Source organism: Muscardinus avellanarius (assembly GCF_963383645.1).
Source record: "Muscardinus avellanarius genome assembly, chromosome: 2".
Lineage (NCBI taxonomy): Eukaryota > Metazoa > Chordata > Mammalia > Rodentia > Gliridae > Muscardinus > Muscardinus avellanarius.
The window spans coordinates 12,370,539-12,394,745 of NC_137787.1; the positions used below are offsets into that span (position 1 = coordinate 12,370,539).

The 24,207-nt window shown below is 46.7% G+C and overlaps 1 protein-coding gene across 1 annotated transcript in view; it reads right to left on the bottom strand.

The window, feature by feature from the left end:
• Positions 1 to 1,409: 1,409 nt before the first annotated feature.
• The window catches only part of RHBDD1 (rhomboid domain containing 1), a gene marked incomplete at both ends in the record, with an annotated part of 110,160 nt that continues 87,362 nt past the window's right edge, over positions 1,410 to 24,207 (bottom strand). Inside the window, one exon of the mRNA XM_080688824.1 lies at positions 1,410 to 1,504. Coding sequence (XP_080544950.1) covers positions 1,410 to 1,504 — 95 coding nt within the window. The remainder of the gene's footprint in view (positions 1,505 to 24,207) is intronic.

Here is a 24,207-nt window from a genome sequence, read left to right on the forward strand (position 1 = left end):
AGAGAGGGGGGGGGGAGGGAGGGAGAGAGAGAGAGAGAGAGAGAGAGAGAGAGAGAGAGAGAGAGAGAGAGAGAGAGAGAGAAAACAAACAAAAATCCCTGGGCATGGTGGTACATGCCTCCAAGTAGTAGTACTTGGGAGGCTGAGACAGGAGGATCACACATTCGAGACCAGCCTCAGCAACTTAGCAAGGTCCTCAGCAACTTAGTGAGACCCTGTTTAAAAAAGCATTCCATGTATTCTACTCCCCAAAATGATCTCTGTTAACATTTGGTATAATTCCTTCTAAATGTTTGCTTTATGCATATTGAAGGTACACCTAATACTTTCATAATCAACACACCAAATATGTGATAGATAAGTCAAAATAGGAAGATCCTGTACTGCTTCTGCTCTGTAAAAACAAACAGCTCCAGACAATAAGACAGTAGTGATGTTCTGGCTTTGCCCTTTTATTTATAAACCACAAGTACCAGGAAATGCCTTAACTGACTTGGAGACAATCTGTGTATTGTAACATTGCAGGGCCTGGGGCCTGTTCTGGACACTTATCAAGGACAAATGGCAGTTACAGTGGTCAATTAAGAGGCACTTTTATGAGGAAAAGATACTTCCTGCGAGATTTCCAGCGCTCAGGCCGCGGAGTGCCCTGGCCTTCTCTCTGAGGCTGCTGCAGCTCTGCTGATGAGTGAAATGACAAGCCCCATCTCCTGAGCCCACGGGCGGCCACAGGGAGCTCACGCTGCGGCTGTTACCTGATCTCGACTGGAGTGTGCAGGGGTTTTCTCCATCTTAGGCTTCTTTGTGAAACATTTCAGAGGCAGAGCAAGACAAGAGCAAAGGAGGCACACTGTAAACACCACGCAGACACAGCGGCCCGGAGCAGCCGCTGGGAAGGGAGCCACGCCCTCTTCCTGGACAGTCACCATGGCGACATGCCAGGGACAGGGAGCCGGTGCCCGTGCTCCTACCAGGTGGAGCATCCAGCGCTCCAGGCACACGAGGGACTGATCTTCCCAAGTGATGAGAAGGAAATGGAGTCAAGGTCGCAGTCTTCAGAAGCCAGAGGAGGCAGACGCACCACTGAGTCAGGAGCGAGGGAAGGGGATGTGAAGCTGGTCCCCCCTGGGAGGAAGGGAACTTCTCACTGTGACGGAGACCCGGGCAGAAGGAGCGCTCCTGGCTCCTGGAAAGCTGTGAGCTGCCTTCTGCAAGCCACAGGCAAGTCGGCCTGGCCTATGAGTCTAGACCCACAAGCCTGCGGGCGATGGTCCACCGCAGACAGGAGCAATCTGGGACGACAATGGGGTGCTCTGTTTTGGTTTAAAATTCATTAGGGGCTCAGGGAGTGAACCAAATAGGCAACAATTACACAGCTGGACCATGTCTTCCCATGATGCTGAGCCGCCTCACTGGCCATCAAATCTGTGAAGCCGCTGCCTCCGCATTTCTTCTTCTGGTGACAGATGAAACCCATAGGGTGGAGGGCTATTTCTGCTATTCCCTGTAGGAAAAAGCAAAAGGGGAAATCACACACTGGGTATATGCAATTGTGACACTCACAAGGCTCCGTGTACCTCTGGTTTCCATGGGGGGAGATGGCTGCTTCAGTGCCATCTTTATTCTGACATGAGAAGGGTACATAGATAAGTATAACGGTATTTAAGCTCCAGCTCTCAGAATTAATTTCAGCACCAAGCAAATCTTTGTACTATGGTTTGATCTATAAATTTAATTTGTCTAATTCAGACTCTTCTTGATAATCTTCCCACTTTTATATTTCTTTCCACCAGGCCCCATAATTTATATCATTTGGCCTTCTGAATGTCTGAAGGGCTCAGTGTTCTGTGTTTTTGTTTTTTTTATTGCCTAACTCTAATGACTTCTCCACCAACTGTGCTTGCTGGCATCTCTTGCTTGGCTTTGGGGCCTCTCTGTTTGGCCCTCGACCCTGCTGCCTTTGGCCCCACTCCAGCCATAAGATCACACCTGAGTGACCCACAGGTGCATGGCCACAGACACACGGGGCAGCATGGGCCACAGAGCAAGAGTGGGCAGGCAGACAAAATGCATGCACATTTAAAGATCATATGAAGGACATGGGAATAATCACTACAAAGGGTTTCTTGGGGCTACAAACACACAATAGTTTGTAGTGATATATAAATACTATTGTTGCCACATAAAGAACACTCTCTCAGGCATGGTGGAGGATAATAAAGGAAGAAAAAGATGGTCCTTGATCTCAAGGACCCGGCAACGTAACCCTCATGAAAGGGCTTCTGTATCCTCTGTGAGCCCGCCAGGCAGAGGCAAGCACGCCGCCGGCTCTCGTGGGAGTGAGTGGACAACGCGGCCCCTTCGCTTCCCCGTCTCAGCGAGCCCTGTTCATCTGCCTCAGCGCCCTCTCCTGTGACCTGCATCACCACAAAGCCTCCTCTCACTTCCGCTCCAGTCGGGCATCCCCGACACGACTCTCCCCCGGTTTGTACTCTTCAGCTTCGGCACCTTCCGGCCCGCTGTGTCGCCACTTGTGCACACCTCTTCCCTTTCCAACCGTGACCATCAGCTCTACCATGAGAGGTCTTCTGATGGCACAGGGCATCTCTGACACTGCTCCCTGCTCCCCAGGGCCTGGGACAGTCCGTAACACGCAGCCATTGACCAGTTTGCGTCAACTGACTCAAGGCTCACCGGGTGTGGTGTGCATGTCCATTGCTCTGAATTTCATCATGATGTGAGTACACTGCACCAATATAAATGAAAACAAACGGATGAACAGCACCTGTCTGCCACTTCCCACGGGATCTGCGCAGCCAGGCATCCTGGCCTCCACTGCCCACCAGGCTCTCGTGTGCCTGACTCAGGCAGCTGCAGATTCTGTGCTGCTGACCCAGTGGGGAAGGCTGGGTGGGCAAGTGGTGCTGCTTTCTCAGGAGGGAAGTGAGTGGACATTTGATCCTTCTGGCTCATTCTCCACGAGCGGCACTCTTTCGGAGCAGTTTCATTTCTGTTTATGTTAACATGACAACTGTAGGGAGTATAATGAAAAAATGTTCCTTATGAAGAGTTTGAGCCATAACTGAAATTTTCATTGTCAAAGAGAAATTCCAAACAGGCATTCAGAAGGCGGCTCCTCTTTTATGTTTTCGCTCCTTACTATTCTGTGGTCCCCAGTGGTAACCCATAACTGGTTTTCTCTGCTGCTGCTGGGAATGTGGAAAATGACATGTCCTGAGCCAGGCCCTGGGCCCCTTCTTGACCAGTGCACGCACAGTGACGGCCGGCTCGCCCCCATGCCCACTCCAGCTGAGGAAGCCTCCTCTACTTCAAGGCTTATTTTACTGGTGTGGTAAAATAAGTGTCAATACATTACCTTATATTAGAGATGATATTCGATACATTATAGGCTTACAGCCTTTCACCATAAAGAGTTTATGAATACTATAAGATTAAAAGTTTCACTGGATATATTTTTGCCACATGTATTTGTAAAGAAAATTCTATTTTTTAAGATGGCAAATGCTTTGCAATGACAGATTCATAAATCAAATTACCACTAGTTTTTTGCTCAAAATTGTTTTATGTGATCTGATCCAATCCTACTGTGCCTTTAACAGTTGTTTGCAACAACAAGACTATTTTTAATTGCACTTGTAAGTGCAGGCCAGTATTTCACACCCTATTCCAGATGGGCAGGGAACTCTGTTAGAAGAAGTTATGGGCAGAATCAGATGTAAGCTCAATGGTGCATGTTGACACCAGGCCACAGGCCACACTCACGGAAGCTGTAAGAGTGATTTCAGAGGGAACTAGGCTGCCATTGGTGCTTCCGAGCACTGGAGGATGCTGTGACTACCCCGGGAGCATCAAAGTTTTCACAAAGGGAAAGGCATGGAAGAGGCAGAATAGAAAGTTCATCAGGTACAGCTCCCCAAATGAGCAGCCAGCACACATGCTCTTTGGACCTATTTTCAGGGCATTCAAGGAGAACCAGGGCTAAGCCAAGAGAAGAAATGCCACAGGTTGACACAGAAAGCCCATGTCAAGAGGGGACGAGCAACCGCGCTTTCCTGTGCAGAGCCCATTCAGGCGCCAAGTTCCACTGAATTTTTATTCCCAGTCTAATCATCGCCATTTTACAGAATACTCAGAGAGTTGTTAGGAATACACTGTCTCGTTGAGAGGTCACACAGCTAGCAGAAAGGGAAACGGAACCTGAATCTAGGTCTTGTGGTCACTTCCTACTCCCCCAGTTGCCATCATGAAAACCCTAAACATGTAGGCGTTACACCCTCTTACCGTCCCCTACCTCCCTGCTCAAAGTCAATTTGTGTCTTTTCACAAAGATGTGAGAGTTCATTGCTATTTGAAAATAGAAAAATAATAGGGGAGGGGATGGTGAGAGGGTGCGATGACTAACACATATTTTAAGCAAAGTTTGTAAGTGCAATCTCCGATCTTTCAAAGAGAACTACAAGTCTGCTATCAGCTAGCCACTCACCCACCCCTGCTGTATGTGCAGGCTGCGTCAGTGCCACAGCAGGGACAAGGCTCTCGGCATCCACTTGGCCTCAGGTAGGCTCTGCCTCCGGATCCCACGCATTTGCATTTACTTTTCAAACCATTTCTACATTTCTATTGCTGCTCTCCAGAGCCTTCAGGATTCTCTGCGAGCATGTCTCACAGGGTCCTATCCCTATGCTACTGATATGTGCTTACATTTGTTAAGCACAAGGCAGAGGACCTGGACAAGCCTCCTATAACGGAGAAATGTTGGTAGGAAATCAGAAGATGGCTCCCAGCTCTGCCTGGAACTGTAGAGATGCATTAGCAAGACTCTCCATTTCCTCAGCCCTGGCTGGTTCCTGTGTGTGGAGAGACTGCTGAACAAGGGGTCTCGGGTCTCTTCTGTGACTCTGGAGTTTGACAACCTGGGTTAACTTCTGACTCCTCCACATCCTTGAACACTGGGCTGCCTTGTCCTGGTCTTAGTTTCCTTATCTATGGATAGTAAGAACAGCTCCTTTGTTGGGCTACTGAGAGGATTACAAGAGAAGATGCATAGAAAATGCTTAGCTGAGTGCCACATGTATGCCTGTTGAGCATTAGATGTTATAATTTTTAATCTCTAATATCATCAAGAATCATGTGTTAAATAGTTACCTGTTCAAATCATCAACTCTGTATGAGATATATACAAAACAAAATGACAAGACTAGTAATGTCTTAAAAGACAGAGCCCAATTATGTTTGCAGACCTTTTTTTGTGTGTGTGGTACTGAGGATGGAGTCCAGGGATATTCTACCTCCAAGCTACACCCCCAATCCTATTTTTTAGTCTTTATTTTGAAACAGGGTTTCACTGAGTTGCAAAGGGTCTCACTAAGTATTAGCTGAGGCTGGCCATGAACCACAATCCTCCTGTCTCAGCCTCCCAAATGCTGGGATTATAAACATGCTCCACCACACCTGGCTCTGTAGACCATTTTAACATTGCTTTGTACAAAGTATGGAGTTTCTAGTTACTAAGTATTTGCATTGTAAGAATTAATACAAAAAAGGTGGTTAATAATCTTCATTGAATAGCATACTTTTGTAACATGGAAGAGCCTTGGAGTCATTGGGAAAGTTGGAGTCCCCAGCCAAGACCATCTCTTTTTCAATTTAGTTAAGTCATGCATTGAACATTCATATGCCTGGATGAAATGGTCCAGCTCTGAAGAATAGGGTACAGAATATTAGTATTTATGGGATTTACCTCTGTGTTCCTATAAATGGAGGTCAGCCCTCAATTTTATCGAAAGAAATGGTGAGCATGCTTCAAAGAACTTCAGGAACACTGCCCAGTTTAGGATGATTTACCAGTAGCGAGGTCATGAGATTTATTGATTTGTGGTTCTTGATGGGAAATTTTTCAGTTTTCTACCCTTATGTATAATGCAATAACTTCTCCATTTTGCTGCTAAGGAAAAGGAAGCAATTTTCTCCAGATAAGAAGTGCTAAAAGGAGTGCCAGGAGTTGATGGCCATTTTCCCTACTGTTCTCCACCCGTGTAAACGGGGATGTTTAATTTGCTGGTATGCATAGATCCACCCATGATCTGATGAGCGCTCTCTGCAATTCAGTGAAATCACACCAAAGTGAAGCTGCAGGGTGGCAGAGTATCTTTCCCTTAAATTAGGGAGCTAAAGAGAAAATCACTTAAAAAAGAAAAAGATAAAACCAGGAAAGCTCTAAATAAATCACCAGCATTCTCTGGGATTTCTATTATCAAAAGAGGGCAGCAGCGTGGGACCATGATCTCTTTCAAAAATGTTACTTTATTAGAATTCCATGAATTTCAATATCTCCTGAGGATGGTTGTTAAACCATTTACTGACAAAAACTAAAAAGGTCTGGAAGAAACCCCAGGCCTAACAATTTAGAAAGACTTTTTTTTTTTTTTACTTCTTGAGTCACTAATGATAATATGATCACCCTCTCTTTAAAAATAGACAAATCCATCTAAAACCTTGTAACTTTCATATAAATCAAAGCTTCATTATGGCTTACAAGACAGGTAACATGTACATGTGATTTGAGAGAGATAATATATTCTATCATTTCAACTAAACAAGTCAGAAGAGTGGGGATTTCCTAATTCTGAAATGCTACCTCAAATCTTAAAATGAGAAGCTTTAAAACAGAGAGCAACTCAGTCCTACTTTACTTGCATTGCTCTTCTCCCCACTCCAGTGGGCTCATTCTGAGGACCCTCAAGGGACACCAGTGACTTAAAATCAACAGACGCTGGCCTAGTTAAGATGTCAGATCTAAAGCTGGTCAAGGTGGCGTACACCTTCTTGGAAGGCTGAGACAGGAAGATTGCAGGTTTGCAGCCAGCCTCAGTAACTTAGTGAGGCCCTCTGTAACTTAGCAAAACCTTGATTGAAATAAAGTAATAAAAGCTGGCTGAGGGTATAGCTTGGAGGCAGAATGCCCCTGGGTTCAATGGTTCAATCCCTTGTCTGTCTGTCTGTCTGTCTGTCTGTCTGTCTGTCTGTCTGTCTGTCTCTCTCTCTCTCTCTCTCTCTCTCTCACACACACACACACACACACACACACACACACACACACACAATCTAGTGTTTCTCTCAAAAGAGACAACATATGATCTGACCTCTAGAATTTCCAAAAAAGAAAGCCAAGTAGAGACAAAGAGCATTTTTTTAGACAACTATTACACGTTCACCCTATTCACCATTACTCTTCTCTTTAGAATGTATTACTTGATTAATTTTTATGCACTGAACACGTGGGACCAACATCCAGGTAAAATAAAGAATATTCATAGTGTCATAAATCCCCATGTCACCCAGTTACTGTCAAAAGAGAACCCGCCATGCTGACTTGTGTCAGCACAGATGGACTTTCCCTGCTTCTGTCCAGGGGCAGCTCTCAGGCAGGAACCACAGCAGCAGGGCACCAGAGCGCGGCAGAGAGCAAAAAGATGCTCTGTGCTCATGGCGGGCAGGAAAAGGGGACGGGGCAGGAACAGACACGTCCCAAGGCCATGGCCCAGCTCTGGCCCTGGCAGCACAGCCTAACACATGTGCTTCTCCGGGGACATTTTCTATCCAAACTGTACCAGCTGTAACTTCTCACAGAAGCCGCCTCCTCTTGCTCTCCACCTCACTGTGCCCGAAGAGCACCCAGCAAGGAAGAGGGCTGGGCAAGAGAGTCTGTCTCTCACCAGGAGTCACTGTCACATGAAACTTCCTTAACAAACGGATATGCATTTTAATGCAAAAGTACTTTTCCAGTTTTTTTTTTTTAATCTTATCTTAAATTTCTTAAAATGTTATCACTTTAGCACTTTATTAAGAGGGTGTTTAGAGAGACTGGGAAGTAACTTGAAAGCCTTTTTATATACATTCAATGACACCTTAGGGTGCTTGGTCAGCAATGTGGAGGTGCCTCTGTTTATGCAACCCTATCAGCTGGGGCCTGGAGAGAGACTGTCTCCAACAGGCCCCTTCCCTGCTCCTGATCTGTTGAGCTTTTCTTTTTTTTTTTCCCCCAATGTGAAATCACCTAGGGACATTCACTGGATGGATATATGAAAACCAGACAGTGGGCTCCCTGAGGCCAGAGCCATGGCTCTCACTTCTGAGTCCCAGTGACACCCACACGGAAGCCTCGGGGCCCGGCTCTGCTGACTGAGAAACCGGACAGGAGCCCTGTCTCCACACACTGGCTTGTGAACACACTATACAACAGGAAAAACAAAACAAACTCCAAATGAAGAGAGAATATAAGTCATCTGTTGGAGGGGGTGTGACCAAAGGCGTGTGTGGACACACGTGTGTGTGCACATGTGTGGAAAACGCTAGAGACAGGGTGAAAGCACTTGAGAATATTAAAGCCCCACCTTCCTCTCAGAAGCTCCAAGGCCAAAGTGGCCGATCCTGTTAGGAGGGCGGCTCCAGGTCTGGGTCCTTTCTGGCGGCCCTTTTGTTTTTTCAGTATTGGGGACTGACCCCAGGTGCTCTAACACAAGCTACCCCTAACCCTTTTTTATTTTGAGACAGGATCTCTCTAAGTTGCTCAGGCTGGCCTTGATCCTCCTGCCTCAGCCTCCTAAGAAGCTGAGATGACAGGTGTGAGCGGTGCCTGGCTCTTCTGATGTCTGATGGAGATTTTGTGCGTGCTCTCACAGTCGGGCCACAGGGCCCATCCCAGTGAGTGCGGCTCTTCCCACCTTCCTCGGGGCCTGCACCTTTGCTCAGCTCTGCCAGCTCTCCGGCTGCAGGGATCCCCTAACCTGCTTCCTCCTCCTGGGCTACCTGTTGCACAGGCAGCTACTCCAGAAGACACCGCCTGTCCTTCGGGCCAGTCTGCCCATGACGTGGGAATGAGCCACGCGGGGCTCCTTGGCAATTGTCCTGCGGCCCATTTGGTCCCAGTCAGTGTTACAATCCTCCCCCCTTACATTTAAAGTCGTCTAATAAGCTTTTGATTTTGGAGTAATTGTAGGTTTACAGAAAAGTTGCCAAGGTACTAAATTCCATACGTCACTTGAATTTCACCCACTGTCCCAGTTGTTCCTGTTCCTTTTCTGCTCCAGGATTCAGTCTAGGAGACTGAAACGCACAAAGTTAACCTGTCTCCTCAGCCGCTTTTGCTCTGTGGCACTTCCTCGGTCCTCTTCTGGTCTCCTACAATCTTGCCAGCTTTGGGTGTTACTGGCCAACTATTCTGTGGAACGTCCCTCAGGTCTGTCTGGTGTGTATCCTCATGATTAGGCAGGTGAAGAATACCACTAGTGCCCTTCCCGACACACCACGATGTGTCACTTGCCACCGGTGAAGTTAACCCTAAGCACTTGTTTAATCGCTATTTTTTGCCAGGCTCCTTCTCCATTTCCAATTCTTAAAAATGAGTTCCAAGAGGATCACGCTTTGCTTTTGACGCTCTGAGTCACCAGGATACACGGAAGCCCTGTGGCTGGTGTCTGCAATAGGCTTCCTCACCTGGTCATTCTGCTTGGTGGGTGGAGTCATCCCTCCCCTGCGCTGGGCTCCAGATTCCTGAATTCCAGGTGACGTGGTCATCAACATGGGTTTGAGAATGCGAGTCACCACAGGCTTAAGGAAGTGGGATTTGGAGGGACTGCTGTGGAACCTGGGTTTTGATTTTTACTGAGCTCCTGGGTAATGTCAATGCACACTAGCCTTTGAGAACCATAGCTACACAACTCTGACTTTCTTTTAATTGAAAATATCCACCTCTGGTTTCATTCTGGTATTTGCATTTGCCAGCAGGTGGAACCAGAGGCCTATGCCACTGAGCCACTAAAGAAAACTAGGACAAATTCCAGTCAACAAAGCATTCCGCATTGTAAGCAGAATTAGGGTTATTTTGAAACAGATGGGCTCTACAGAAGCTGCTGCATGGAATATTACGGAGTTGTTTATTGTCTACATGGTCTGAAGCCCGGGGGTTATTTGCCAGCATCTAGCAGTTTCTATGTCATATCAGAATTCTTCCTGCGCAGAGGAAATTGACAAGGCATTGGGAGAGATACTAATATGGATATGGATGTGAATCTAGATGTCTTAGCAAATTTTAAATTCAGAATTTACTGCTTCTGTTGCACACGCTGCCCTGCATCACTGAGAACGTTTACAGGAAGGGTATATAGCCTCCTTGCCATGCTAACTCCTAACCAAAAAAGATAAATGGGCACAATCTGTGGTAAAACATCAATCCTACATTGCTTAATACTAAAGGTGACTTATTTTAAGCCCAGTCAAAGCGGTTCTGGTTTACTGGTTCACATTTCCTCTCAAACTTCTTTTTGTACTTGTGCCCAATCCTCCTCTTTGCTTCTGTCCCCTCTCCCTCACCACCCAAGCACAACATCAGAAAGAAGACATGAAGGGAGGGAGAGAGGAAGGGAGAAAGGGAGATAACGGGAGGGTCATCTAGCCTTCCTCCTGACTGGTTCTAATCAGTGGACAGCAGTATATAGACAGTCAGAATTTGGCCGGACCTGGGGGTTCCTCTGGCCTGGCACTGGGCTAAAGTTGCAGACAGGACTTATAAACAGGGTTTTCTGGGAGCTCTAGAAATCTTCAAAGTACTCCATCAGCAATGGTCTCTTCCATGCTGATCTCTAATCCCTCACCTATAGTCTTAGGTAGTTAGCTGCTGCTGTCCTGTATCAGACTGAAGTTTGTTGCCCCCAAATCCATATGCTGAAGTTCTAATTCTCAATGTGCTGGTATCTGCAAGTGGGGTGGCTGGCGAGTGGGCAGGCTTAGATGAGGTCATGAGGGTGGAGCCCAATGATGGGATTGGTGCCCTTATAAGGTGAAGAGACCAGAGCTTGTTCTCTCTGTCATGTGAGGATACAGTGTAATCCAGCAAGAGGGACCGCACCATGCCAATCATGTTAGCACTTGGGATTCCACCTCCAGAATGGTAAGGAATACATTTCTGTTGTTTAGACAGACCAGCCTGTCTGTGGTACTTTGTTACTGCAGCCTGCACTGACTAAGAGCATCTTTAAAGTCGGTAGCTGGCAAGTTCAGCAGTTTCTGGACAGGCTGCCAGTGACCTGGCAGGTAGGGCCCCATCCCATGTGGTGGCTGCAGGATTTCTGGGAGAGTGGCAACCTCCCTGAAAGGGCAACAGTGCCAGCTGGACAGCCCACCCTCTTACTTTAGCAGGGGTAGGGTCCTCTACTAGCAAACAACAAAATCCCCCACACCACTGCTTTTTTCCCCGAGCTCTCAAATATGATCAGATAAAGAATAAAGAAGCATTCAGCCTGTTTTCTTACTCCCTTCCACCTGCGTTTCAAACAGAGATGGCCCAGTTTCCCCGTTTAAGCAAAAGATCGAGGTTATGTTTTCACTGACTTTTGAAATCACAGACCTTTTAAAATTAGCTAATATTTCCTTCAGAAACCTCAATCTTCTAAAAACAGTTTTTAACCCTTGCACATGAGAAAAAAAGGATAAGTAATCATTGTGTCAAGACATCATGAAATAAGGCGGAAAGACAAAGAGCCAGTGGGAAGCGAGCCCAGACCGAAGGGCTGCCCAAACTAGGGGCTCTCGCCCTGAAAGCAACACCCTAGGTGGCCACATCCAGGTCGCACTGGCCAGTGCTGGAGCGCTCAGCAAGTGAGATTGCACGGCTGGTCCCGTGGCAAGGGGCTGGCCTGACTAGTGGCTGATGAAGTGGACCATGTGTGAGGTCCAACATCTACCTGATGCTTCTGCACCACATTCCCGACAGCTCATGGCACCACACTACAGGCTGGGCACTGGGCTAGAGTCCCCCACCCCGGGAAGCCCGTGAAGAGACGGACTCAAGGGCTCTAAAGGGAAACTCCAGATCCATGTCTGTGGTAGGAAGCAGGAGGCTACATTTTTAACAAGTACCTCCAATGAGTCTGATGCCACTGGCCCATACCCTACTTTTAGCCACTTTCACCAGACACATGCCTGCTATATTCTGGAGTTATGTGGGGCTTTGATCTTCTGCACCAGGATGGCTTTTGATTCTGCAAACACTTCCCATGAGCCGAGACTTTGCAAGTTCCCCAGGCTGTGCTATGCTCAACCCTGGACAAAGCAGATTTTAAAAGACGTCATTGCAACTGACGCTTGAACACAACAAGAACAATTATAGTAAGACCCTGAAAAGGTAGTAGGAGACGACATTAGACAAAACTGACCCAGTCTCACTCACCCAATTCTGGGAACGAAGCAGTTCACCTCTGAGTCCCTAGTCCCAAGTGCCCGGTAGTGTGTGATACATGTCTGATGAATGCCTGAAAGATCTAAGAAGCCATTAGAGCAAGATGGGAAGAAGGCCAGGGGAGCCAGCCAGGCAGGGCTGACGGCTAGAGGGCACCGAAGAGCACAGAGAGGCAGGCAGGGAACCTCCAAGAACAAGAGTTTCCATTTCTGTCCTCCGTCATTTAACAGCACCACATTGTGAGACAGCGTGCTTGAGGAGGGCGAGAGGAGGCACCAACCTCGGGCTGCTGGGATACAATCCGGTCTATTTGTTTCCTCTGCAAAACTCTTGAAGTTTGCCTGGGCTCTAGGGTTCCCTAAACATTAGAGACCATTTAGTTACTAAAGACGGCCTAAGAAATGAGACGTATTGCATCCATCTGGGCTGAGTGCTGACTTAAGGCTTTAAAAACTCATACTAGACTTCCGGGAAGATGGCGACCGAGAAAAGCGGGGCTTAAGAGCCCTGCTAACAACCAATCTCCATTACCACAAAATCAGTGCCTTTCATAGCCAGAAAACACCATCACCAGAGAAACAAAAAAATCACCAGGCTCCAGAGAGAAAGCGGACTGAGAACAGAGCTCAAAGCCACAGAGGAGATACACCAGCCTCACGCCCGAGGATGCGGCAGCAGCGCCATACTGCCGGCGGCAGCGGCAAGTTCACCGGACGGCTACAGCAAGCTGAGGTGAGCCGCTACGGAACAGCCAGGCGGGATTTTTCAGCGCAGGGAACATCTAAAGCTCCCAGTGGCTGAGCTCAGCACACGCTGCAGGGACTCAGAGTGAAACTCAAAACCAAGAAGAAATAAGCCAGCCTCACGGCTGAGGGCGTAACAGCGGCACCATATTGCCACCGGTGGCAGCAGCAGCGAATTCACCAAGTCCAGTACAGCTACATCTGCGAACTCAAGAACAGTGAGTCAAATTGCGGGCCACAGAGGAGAAATCCCAGTACTGTACTCCCTGGGACTTGACCCAGTGGGGGAGTGGTGGTGGCAGAGATATCACACCATAGGAGAACGTGCAACCTGGCACCCCCCCCCCATAGTTTAAAGCAGCCTCTATCGACTCCCTGGGTCGGAGACTCTGTGATACAACCCAGTAACGGAGTAGTGGGGTCTGAGATACTACTGACTCGAGATCCAGAACACCTTAAGTGAAGTCATAGTGACCCAAGGGAAGAACCCAGAGAAGGCACAAACTTCCGAAATCATGGGAAAGAGGAATAACACTGGAGCAATGAATGCCCACAACCCCACAACATCAGAACCCGATAAAAATGAAAATCAGAGATTTCTAGAAGATCAAATCAGGAAAATAACTGTAGAAATAATAGAGGTGATTTGAAAAGAACTCAGAAAGAGCCCAAAAGAGATAAAGGATGCAATAAATGAAGTAAAGGCCTCAATTCAAAGCACAAACAACCGATTAGACCACATGGAGAACAGAATCTCGCTCTTCGAAGATGATCATTCCAAAAATGAACGCATAGTTTCTAATCTAGAAAAAAATATCCAACAGCAGGAATCTGACATTGAAGAAATATGGGCCCATTTTAAGAGACCTAACCTAAGAATAATTGGAATAGAGGAGGGAAAAGAAAGTGAAACCAAAGGTATCAACAATCTCGTCAAAGAAGGAATAGCAGAAAAATTTCCAAACATAGAGCAAAAGGTTGATACACAGATCCAGGAAACTTATAGAACTCCCTTTAGACAGGATCGGAGAAGAGGATCCCCACGCCACATAATTGTCAAAATGACCAATGTGGAAGCCAAGCAGAGAATCTTAAAGGCAACAAAAATAAAGGGCCAAGTGACATTCAGAGGCAAACCAATTAGAATCACTCCAGACTTCCCAAACCAAGTCATGAGAGCCAGAAGGGCTTGGAGTAACATATTCCAAACTCTGAAAGAAAACAACTTCCAGCCAAAAATTTCCTACCCAGCAAAACTTTCTATCAAATTAGATGGAGAAATAAGAAGCTTCCATGACAAACAGAAACTGAAGAAATTTATGTCTTCAAAACCAGCACTAGAGAAAATACTCAAAGAGATTAACTATAAAGAAGAAATAGGTAACACACACCAGAACCAGAGAAACAAGATTTTCCATCCAACAGACAACTAAGATTGGTTATCTGTGGAGATTCATTATTTATGTTAGTCTTTTACCTATCTCTAAATGGTATTGTTTGCCTTTATTGGTAATTTTTAGGATTTCTAGTTGGAATATTAATATACCTTCAGATATAATATTTGGAAATATTTTATCCCATTCTATTAGTAACTTTTAACTCTGTTTACATTGTCTTTGGATATACAATATTTTTTTACTTTTTAGGGAGTTTATATATTCTTCTGTTGCCTGTGCCATTGAAATCATATCCAAGAAATCACTGCCAATTTCAATGTTGTGAGGTTTTATTACCCAGATTTTCTTCTAAAAGTTTATAGTCTTAAGATTTATATTTAGGTCTTTTATCTATTTTGAGTTAATACTTGTATATGAGATTAGGTAAGGGTCCAATTTTATTCTTTTCCATGTAATTATTATTTTTCAACAATATTTAGTTAAAAGATTATTATTTCCACCACCAAATGTTCGTGGAAACCTTGTCAAAAATAACTTGACAATATAGGGAAGAATTTAGCTCTAGGCTTGTATTTAACTCCAATGGTTTATATATCTGCCTTTAGAACAGTACTACACTGTTTCAATTATTGTAGTTTTATATGGTTTGAAATCAGAAAATATATATCTTCTAGCTTTGTTCTTTTTCAAGATCGTTTTGGATATCTAGAGTCCATATTCCATATTAGGATAGATTTTTTTTCTGAAAAATAAATATATAAATATATGATAGTTTCACCTAAAAAAATAGAAAAAAATATCTCTGGTAAGAAAGAAAGCAAAAAGAAATATTGAAATGTTATCTTTAAGTCATCAAAAGCTTGGTATCAGACAAATTAAACTGTTATGTGAGATTATCATCTTTAATTTTGGATAAATTGCTATAATACTAGATGTCAACCACTAAGCCAAGCATGGGAAGGAGGGATGGGGAGAGAATGGGGTGGGGATCGGGTGGGGGCTGACTGGGTGATGTGTGCATGTATGTCTACAAAAGCTTGTATCCCACTATGATGTATGAATACAGTGCACCAATAAAAAAAAATAAATAAAAAATAAAAAGAAAAAAGAAAAATAAATAAATAAATAAAATAAAAAAATAAAAACTCATACTACCTCCACTTTTCCAACACATAAACCTGATTAGTGTATAAGTACATGTCTGGATGTACTGACATCAATTCATAGTTACAAAAACAACCTCTGAGCTAGAAAACTGTCCCATGACAGATTACCCTAGAAGCATGATGGGCATTTTAAAAGCCTGGCTGTTTCTGTATCTGATGGCATCTAATCTAACCCTCAGCCTAATCACCACCTTTTGTGTGTTCTTTTGGGTCTTAACTCCCTGTCCTGCAGTCCTGACCTTATGTCCAGTTAAGTAGAGAAAGCGTGTTTAAAGAGCATGTGGACATGCCTCTGTATGCTTGTATGTGTTTACATGTGTACATGTGTTAATCTACAGGGCCAGGGCAGCCCTGGGCAGGAATATCTCTTACAAATGAGCTCTCCCAAGCCAGGTGTGTTGGCATATGCCTGGAATTCTAGTATTTGGGAGGCTGAGACAGGAGGACTACAGGTGTGAGGCCAGTGTGTCAGCAAGTTAGTTAAGACTCTGTTTCAAAATAAAAAGGGTTGGGGATGTAGCCTGAGGTAGACTGTTCCTAGGTTCAATCCCCTGTACCAAATAAAAGAAAAAAAAGAAAAAACAAAAAACTGCCCCCCAGGGAAAAAAAAAACCATGCGCCCTCCTAGGCTTTGCAAGAGCAGGTGCTTTCTTAGACTTTTCACACCCTTAAGAGAGCCTGCCCCGACTGCCTCAAATCAAGTGAGAAATAAACCCAAAAGGACTTAAAACTGGTTTACCCTAAGGAGAGACAGCTGACAACAGAATGAGTTATTCCTAAACATCTGTCACTCATTTCTAGTAAAATAAGCTGTATCTTATGAACAGAAAGCATGGCACCAGAGCAAAAGTTTTGAGCTTAAGTTCCACGTTGGGAATCTAGCATGGGCTTCCCTTGGATAACTGGATGTGGAAGAGGGAGGGGAACATACTGCTCTCTCTGCATCTTTGGAAATATCTGAGCACGTGGTTTGGTGAGAGAAAAAGCTAGTGCTCAAAGGCCCAGCTAGAGCTGTAAGGAGGAAATACCAACGATTTGGTCACACGCCAGGAGTTTCCGTGGGTGAATGCCTCGGGATATCATAAAACCCACCGGGCTCAGAACTGCGAGGGGAGCCTTCAGGGTGGTGACCTCTGATTGGCTTGTTCTGAGCTCGGAAACTCAGGTCAAGAGAGGAGAAATGGTTTTCCTAAGAGCTCAGAGGGGCAGAACCAGGCCCAAGCCTCCTGGTGATCTCTTCAGATCACCTGGCTGCATTATTTTCTCTTCTAGTCATTTAATTCTGCTTAATCCAAACTTTGCTCGTCAGATCCGGAGTGTTACAAAGCTGCCCTGTCACCTGGCTGGGGCAGACAGAGCTGAGTCTGAATGCTTGCTCTTCCCTTTCCTCTGTGCCTGGGGACAAGTTAATTCTCATGCTGGCCTTCAATTTTCTGATGTGTGCAATGCAGACATCTATCTGATAGCTGTGCTCCCCAGACTGGAAGGCTAAGAGTGGCGCACCTGGCCTAAAGCCATCAAGTGTGAGCGAGCTACTGCTCTACTAACCACGGCCTTCCAGGCTGCCCGGCGCTCCATCTACCCAGGTGGCCACACTTGCCACGACCCACGGCCACCCCGGACGACTTCAACTTTCTCAATTCTGCTAATCCAATCTACCACCACAAAACCTGATGTTTTAACCCGAACAATCCCTGAATGACATGTGCCCATTCCTCTCCGTCTGAGCCTTGCCAGAGCTCTGGCTCAGTCACGCGTGGACAGAATAGCACCCGAGCCCTAAGGGGCCGCCCTCCGGCTCCAGGGTCCCATCCCTCTGCACACAGCAGGCAGGACGGCCTTTGAAAAACACACACTGCGCCCACCTCACCCTCCATGTAAAACTCCAAAGTTTTCCTTTTATTTTAGAAGAAAAATAAATCATCCCCTGCCCAGTAGGCCCTGTGAGGTGTGGTCTAGTACTTCCCTCAGCGCCCCCCCCCCCCGGAAGCCTCCCCTTCTCTGCTTCATCTCCTTCAGCCCTCCACACGGACGTGTCTTCTCTCACTACAACCAACGAGGCTCCTTTGCCCTAGCCTCCGGCAAGATCCCCTTTCCTCAAAATGTGTGATGTCACAGTTGGTGATTATTCATGAACCAAAGGATTTCAGTAATGTGCATCCTTATGTGTCGTGAGCTCTACAGGGACAAGGACAGCTAGGGTTCGCTCCTGAGACGGATAGAGAAATGTATGGCTGCAGGAATGAGAGGAGGGAGAGCTGTGGAGTGTCAACAGCGGTCCTCGCCGTCAGACTTTTCCTCGCTCTGAACAGCAGCACAGCAAAATATTACTGCTTTTTTTTTTAATTGAGGCTCTAAGTTCATAAAAGGGACTGTAATTGGCACATAAAAAAGAGACTACAAATTGATACTGTGAATATTTGGATTAAAAAGAGAGAGAGAAAACCGGCCATGAAGAAGCACATAATTTGTTGCTGTTTAGACCAACTATAACACTATTTCCAGAATTGTTTCTTTGGATCTGTGGATAGCAGATTAGGGGCATCTGACTTGGCAAAAGGTCTACACCTGTTTTCAGACAATTCTCTTAGGGCACAAAATAATAAAGGCTGTAAAAGCCCAGCAAGGACACGATACCAACGTGACTGATCTAAATGGAACACTGTGAGTCATGTGTAGCTTTAAATACTATACAGAAAAGAATTTCTAAAACATGCCCAAACAGTCTCTCTTTGATGTGGTAACTCTTTTAAAACCACATTGTTCAAATTTATGCTAAAATGCAAGCCCTTCATGTTTACAATGATACTATTGGAGGAACCCATATAAAAGTACAACTGTTAAATTTCAAAGACAAGACTCAGCCTCAGAACAATGGGGCGACTCCTAGTGCAAATTTATGAGCTGCTAAACCTCAAAAAGTTTCTTCAATTAGCAACGAAGGCTCTTGACATATCTGCAGCCTGAGAGACAGATCTGCAGAGCTGCTCTTTATGTACTTTTGCGTCTACTGCTTTTTTCACAACTTTTCCTTGCTTTATTGACCTCAGATGACAGCCATCATGCTTCTCCCTGAGCAGTGGGCAATCCTGCTGCTTGTGCTGCAGGGCCAGGAAAGTGTCTCGTGGTTCACCATTGCTCCTGGGGCAGGCTGCAAATTACACATGGTGTTCTGCATTGGAACCACTGCACTGTGAAGTTGGCTCTCTGTCCCAACACACAATACTGACATCCAAGTCATTTTATCATTAAAAAAAGAAGATTCTTTTGGATTATTAACATCTGAAGACATAACATTCTCATGAATTTCACTGGACTATTTTGGACACACAGAGAGGCAAGGCTGCAAATACACTTCCTATTAGTGTTTACAGAGAAAAAGGAGGCGGCAGCCATGTAGGCAAGACTGCATTAAGTGCAAAAAAGGAACCGGAGCAAGCCAAAGGTGGACGAAGACTGACCTGGGACAAGTTCTAGTGATGGTCCCTGACCCCCCGACCCCAGCGTCCTACATTTGAACACAAAGGCGCGGGACCAAATGATCAAAAAGGCCCACTTTCCATGAAGACAGGCACCTGGAGAGCAGCAGCCTGCTGCAGTCTGGTTTGTGAGGCCAACCTTACATGGTCTGAAGGCACACAAGGCCCTGCCTCCTGCCACCACCACCCCCATCATCACCCTGCCTGTTTGAGCCTCTTAGAAGAGAATGGCAGTGGGGAGGGGCACAATAAATGGTGCCCTGGGTTTTATATATGCAATTTCACTGACAGAGGCCCTAACAAGACAGTCATGACTGGCATCGCTGCCTTCATGCCCAGGGCCCGAGTGTGGACTCCATTGTGGCCCTCTGCGCTTGGGATTTAGAAGCGCCTCTCAGCAGGGGCAAGGGAGACTACCATGCTCTTCTCTCCTCCCCTCCAAGAGACCATGGCCTGATAGGAAAGTTCAGACTGGCGTCTTTTCCCTTGAAGGAAGTGCATGTCCTAAGGAGCTTCTGTACAGGCAGTGCTCGACTGGACTGAGCATGTCAGCCTGCCTGGAGAGTTGCCTCACCGTGGAAAGAAGAGGAAAGAAGAGGAAAGTGAGGGCAGTTTCTAGAGGGAGGTGCAGGGAAGCCTTGAACATCGTGATAACTTACAACAAGCCACTTATTACTGCATTGCGACACTGTTCAGGGACACTGCTCCTTCAATGTGGCTGCACGTCAAAGTCTTGCTTTGGGCTTAACAAGTCACCAGCTAGCCTTCCTCATGTCTCTCTCTGTCTGGTGCTGCCTCCAGGGAAGTAAGTTATCTTCAGGCTCTAGTGTGCCATAGAGACAAAAGGGCAGATGGGGGACCCAAGTGGTTAGGGTTGGGGGACCCAAGTGGCGATGGTCAGTAGCTCCATACCGGGACACCTGATGGCTTGGGGAGATGCTGTGTCCAGTTGCCTTGAGAGAACAGCAGCCTATGTTGCCAGACTGTCTCAGTGTTCTTGGTACCAGAGATTTGGGGACTGCATCCTACTCCAATCTATACTGCACACAGCTGCGGAACATCTGGGACTTGTGATGAGGCAGGTGCTGTGATGCTAATGGGGACATAGGCCTGACTATTTGCAAGGGAGCATGACAACTCACACTAGACTCAGAGAACACCTCCCTGGGCCCATTATTCCTGAAGCCACTTGGATCCAGCAGAGCCTCAGAGGGACACGTGGCTTGTACTTCCTAATAGCAATGATACACTCTTGCTTTTGAACATTTTATCTTTTCAAAATAAGTTGTTTCTAAACATCACTATAATTTTAATATGCCAGTGTATGGAGCAGCACTTAAGGAGTTTACGTGTAGATGACTGCTGAAAACTGCAAAACTAATAGAATTCCGAGGGTTTCTTTTTTACTGGACAAACTGAGGTTATCTCCCTATATTTGACACCATCTTTGTACCCAAGCAAATTCCCTTGTTCTGACAAAATTGGCCCTTTCATTGAGAGGACTAATAAGACTTTCTACAACATGGGTAGGACTGCCCTGACTTCTGAGTGGTCCCAAGGGAAATTAATAAAGATTAGGAAAATTAGGAAGTAGTTCATTTAGGAGAAAGGACCCTTCTTATCTACTGTCCTTAAATTTGCACCCCAGCTTTATTGAGGTATCACTGACAAAACTCTGAGTTAAAGTGCAAAATGTGATTATCTATTTATCATATAGATCCATATGTATATGATATATATGTATATACATGTATATACACACACACATACATATAATTAGAGAAAGGAAAATCAAAGAAATGATTACCACAACCAATCACGTTAGTTAATATAAGGACATCTATTTCACGGTCCTGTTTCTTTTTAGTCTCTTTCGTTATTCTGGTACCATATAAACTTTGGGAGACTTTGCAAGAAACTCAGATCTGAGAGAATCTATGTTACAAATGGAGCTGCCAACCAAAGGGAAGGAAGAGATGATGACTTATGACTTATTACCTTGCCTTCACTAGTCCCTGCAGTGAGCCGAGGCAACTAGTACTGCTGCCGGCCCATGGGTGGCCCACAGAATAGTGGACTTGGTCCTGCTTGGTGCCACAGGAGCACAGCGGGAAGACCTGAGAAGGGAGCACCAAGACACCTGGATGTGCCTGAGCCACGCCCGCAGGTGGCTCCTCAGAGGCGCCGCCTCCCCTGTCCAGCAATGCTGGGGCACTGGGCGGAGCGAGTGTCAGCTGTCTGTGCCTTAACCACAGGCAGGTATCAACACTGCTCTCTGGCGTGGGTGCAGACACTGAATAGGATGCTGGTGCTTGGAAATCTCTATCCGAATCACTTCCAAGTGCAAGTTCTCATTTATTTTTGGCAAGCCAAACTGGAAGCATCTAATAACTAGATGTCTCTTGTGTACATCTTTATTTAATGAACAAGTGATTCTATAGATGTTAACCCTTTGATACTCAGGACTTAAAAGGCAATTCCAACATAACATTGTAAGGCCAAGTCCTGTTCAGCACAACCTATTTCATGTTTTATGTATGTCACACCACAGTGCCCAGAAAACTGACATTCCTATGGGCTGATGCTGCCCTGTAGCAGGATCCCCAGTCATTTTCTGAATCAAAGTGAAATTTAATTTTTTTTTATAGGTCTGGAGATGGAACCCAGAGGCATTTGGCCTCCAAGCTACACCCCTGCCCTATTTTTTATTCTTTATTTTGAAACAGGGTCTCACTAAGTTGCGAAGGGCCACTAAGTGGCTGAGGCTGTCCACGAACTGTGATCCTCTGGTCTCAGCCTCCTGAATGCTGGGATTACAAGTGTGCACCACCACGCCTGGCTGAAATTTAATTTTTACATCAGAAAAAATGTTGAGTTCAGTAAAATTTGGCGTTAAGTGTACATGTCCTCTAACTTCACACTTAGTATGACAACTGTCAGTCAGCTAAGAAACCTGCCTTCTTTCTCCTACTGGCTAACATTTTGTTGAGTACTTAATGTATGTCAGGAACTGTATTAAGCACTGGACATGCATTATCTTTGTAATTCTCTAATAGTTATATACAAAAACAGTCCAAGGAAGAAGCTAATGTACTCATATATTTTTTTTTTTTTTTTTTTAGGAAGCAAACCAAGAATTTGTATTTTCGGTGATACATAAGTGATTTTTTTTCTCTCAATAATATTAGACTTTATTTTTTGTGTGGTAATTATTATTATATTTTGTAATCATACATCACTTTAGAATACAAGACTTGAGAGGATATACAAGCACATATCATCCAATAAGCCCTCATCCAATCCCCATCCCATTCCCTCCCCCTCCCTCGATCCCATGCTTAATTGGTGATTATCTTTGACATAATTGTTTACGCACCTCATGAGTTTTAAAGAGATTCCATCCTCCCCCATCCCCTCCCCTCTGATTGGTCACCTTAATTGCTTCTCAATAGGGCCCTTTCTACTACTCGACCTCCTCCTGTTACCCCTTTCCTCCTAGTTCTTGCTAATTAGGGGAAGCATCTGGATTTTACTTTCTGTGCTATTTCTCTGTGCATGCCACCTTGCAAGTTCCGATCCCACTCTTGATGGCCCCAGTAGTGGCCTAGCCACCCGGAGGACTCTGATCCCGACCTCACTGGCTCCAGCACTGGCCTTGCCTCATGGGAGGCCCCGATCCTGGCCTTGCTGGTCCATGCACTGAACTAACCCTTCAGATGGCTCCTCTCCCAGCCTCTAGAAGCCCCAGCACTAGCCTAGTCTCACGACAGGCTCCGATCCCAGCCTCGCTGACCCTGGCACCGGCCTAACCCTTCGGCAGGCTCCTATTCTGGTATCACTAGTCCCAGCTCTGTCCTTGCCTCACAGCAGTTTCTGATCCCAGCCTCGCTGACCCTGGCACCGGCCTAACCCTTCGGCAGGCTCCTATTCTGGTATCACTAGTCCCAGCTCTGTCCTTGCCTCACAGCAGTTTCTGATCCCAGCCTCGCTGGCCCCAGCACCGGCCTTACCCCTCGTCAGAGTCTGATCCCATCCTCGTAGGTCCTAACACCAGTCTTGCCTCATGGCAGGCTCTGATCCTGACCTTGCTGGCCACTGCACCAGCCTAACCCCTCGGCTGGCGCTGATCCCTGCCTTGGAGGCCTCAGTAGCGGCCTTGCCTCACGGCAGGCTCCGGTCGCAGCCTCGTTGGCCCCAGCACTGACCTCACCTCTCGGCAGGCTCTGATCCCGGCTTCAGAGGTCCCAGCACTGGCCATACCTCAAGGCAGGCTCCAATCCTGGCCTCACTGGCCCCGGCACTGGCCTAACCCCTAGGCAGGCTCCTATCCAGGCGTTGGAGGCTCCAGCACCAGCCTTGCCTCACAGCAGGCTCCGATCCCAGCCTCGATGGCCCTGACACTGGCCTAACCCTTCGGCATGCTCCGATCCCGGCCTTGTTGGCCCCGGCACTGACCTCACCCCTCGGCAGGCTCTGATCCTGACCTCGGAGGTCCCAGCACCGGCCTTGCCTCACGGCTGGCTCCGATCCCGGTCTCACTGACTCCGGCACCAGCCTAACCCCTCGGCTGGCACCGATTCCGGCCTCGGAGGCCCCAGCACTGGCCTAACCCCTCGGCAGGCTCCAATCCCAGCCTCGGAGGCCCCAGCACCTGCCTAGCCTTGTCTCACGGCAGGCTCCGATCCCGGCCTTGCTGGCCCTGGCACCAGCCTAAACCCTCGGCAGGCTCCGATCCAGGCCTTGGAGGCCTCAGTAGCAGCCTTGCCTCACGGCAGGCTCCGATCCCGACCTTGCTGGCCCCTGCACCAGCCTAACCCCTCGGCTGGCACTGATCCCTGCCTCGGAGGCCTCAGTAGCGGACTTGCCTCACGGCAGGCTCCGGTCCCGGCCTTGTTGGCCCTGGCACCAACCTAACCCTTCGGCAGGCTCCGATCTGAGCACCCTCTTCACCCGGCAGGTTGTCCCATGTTCCCAAGGGTGCATGGTGGTAGTATTCTGCCTCTGAAGTTAATTTCTTCAAAAGTTCCAGGTGTATTATGTCAGATCTCTGCTTCCCCTGAGTACTCGCTGCTGCCAATGCAACTGCCTCCACCATTTCAAATATTTTCCAAGCTCTTTTCCCATACCACATAATGTCCAGTGTTCCTAAACATGCGTGACAGTAGC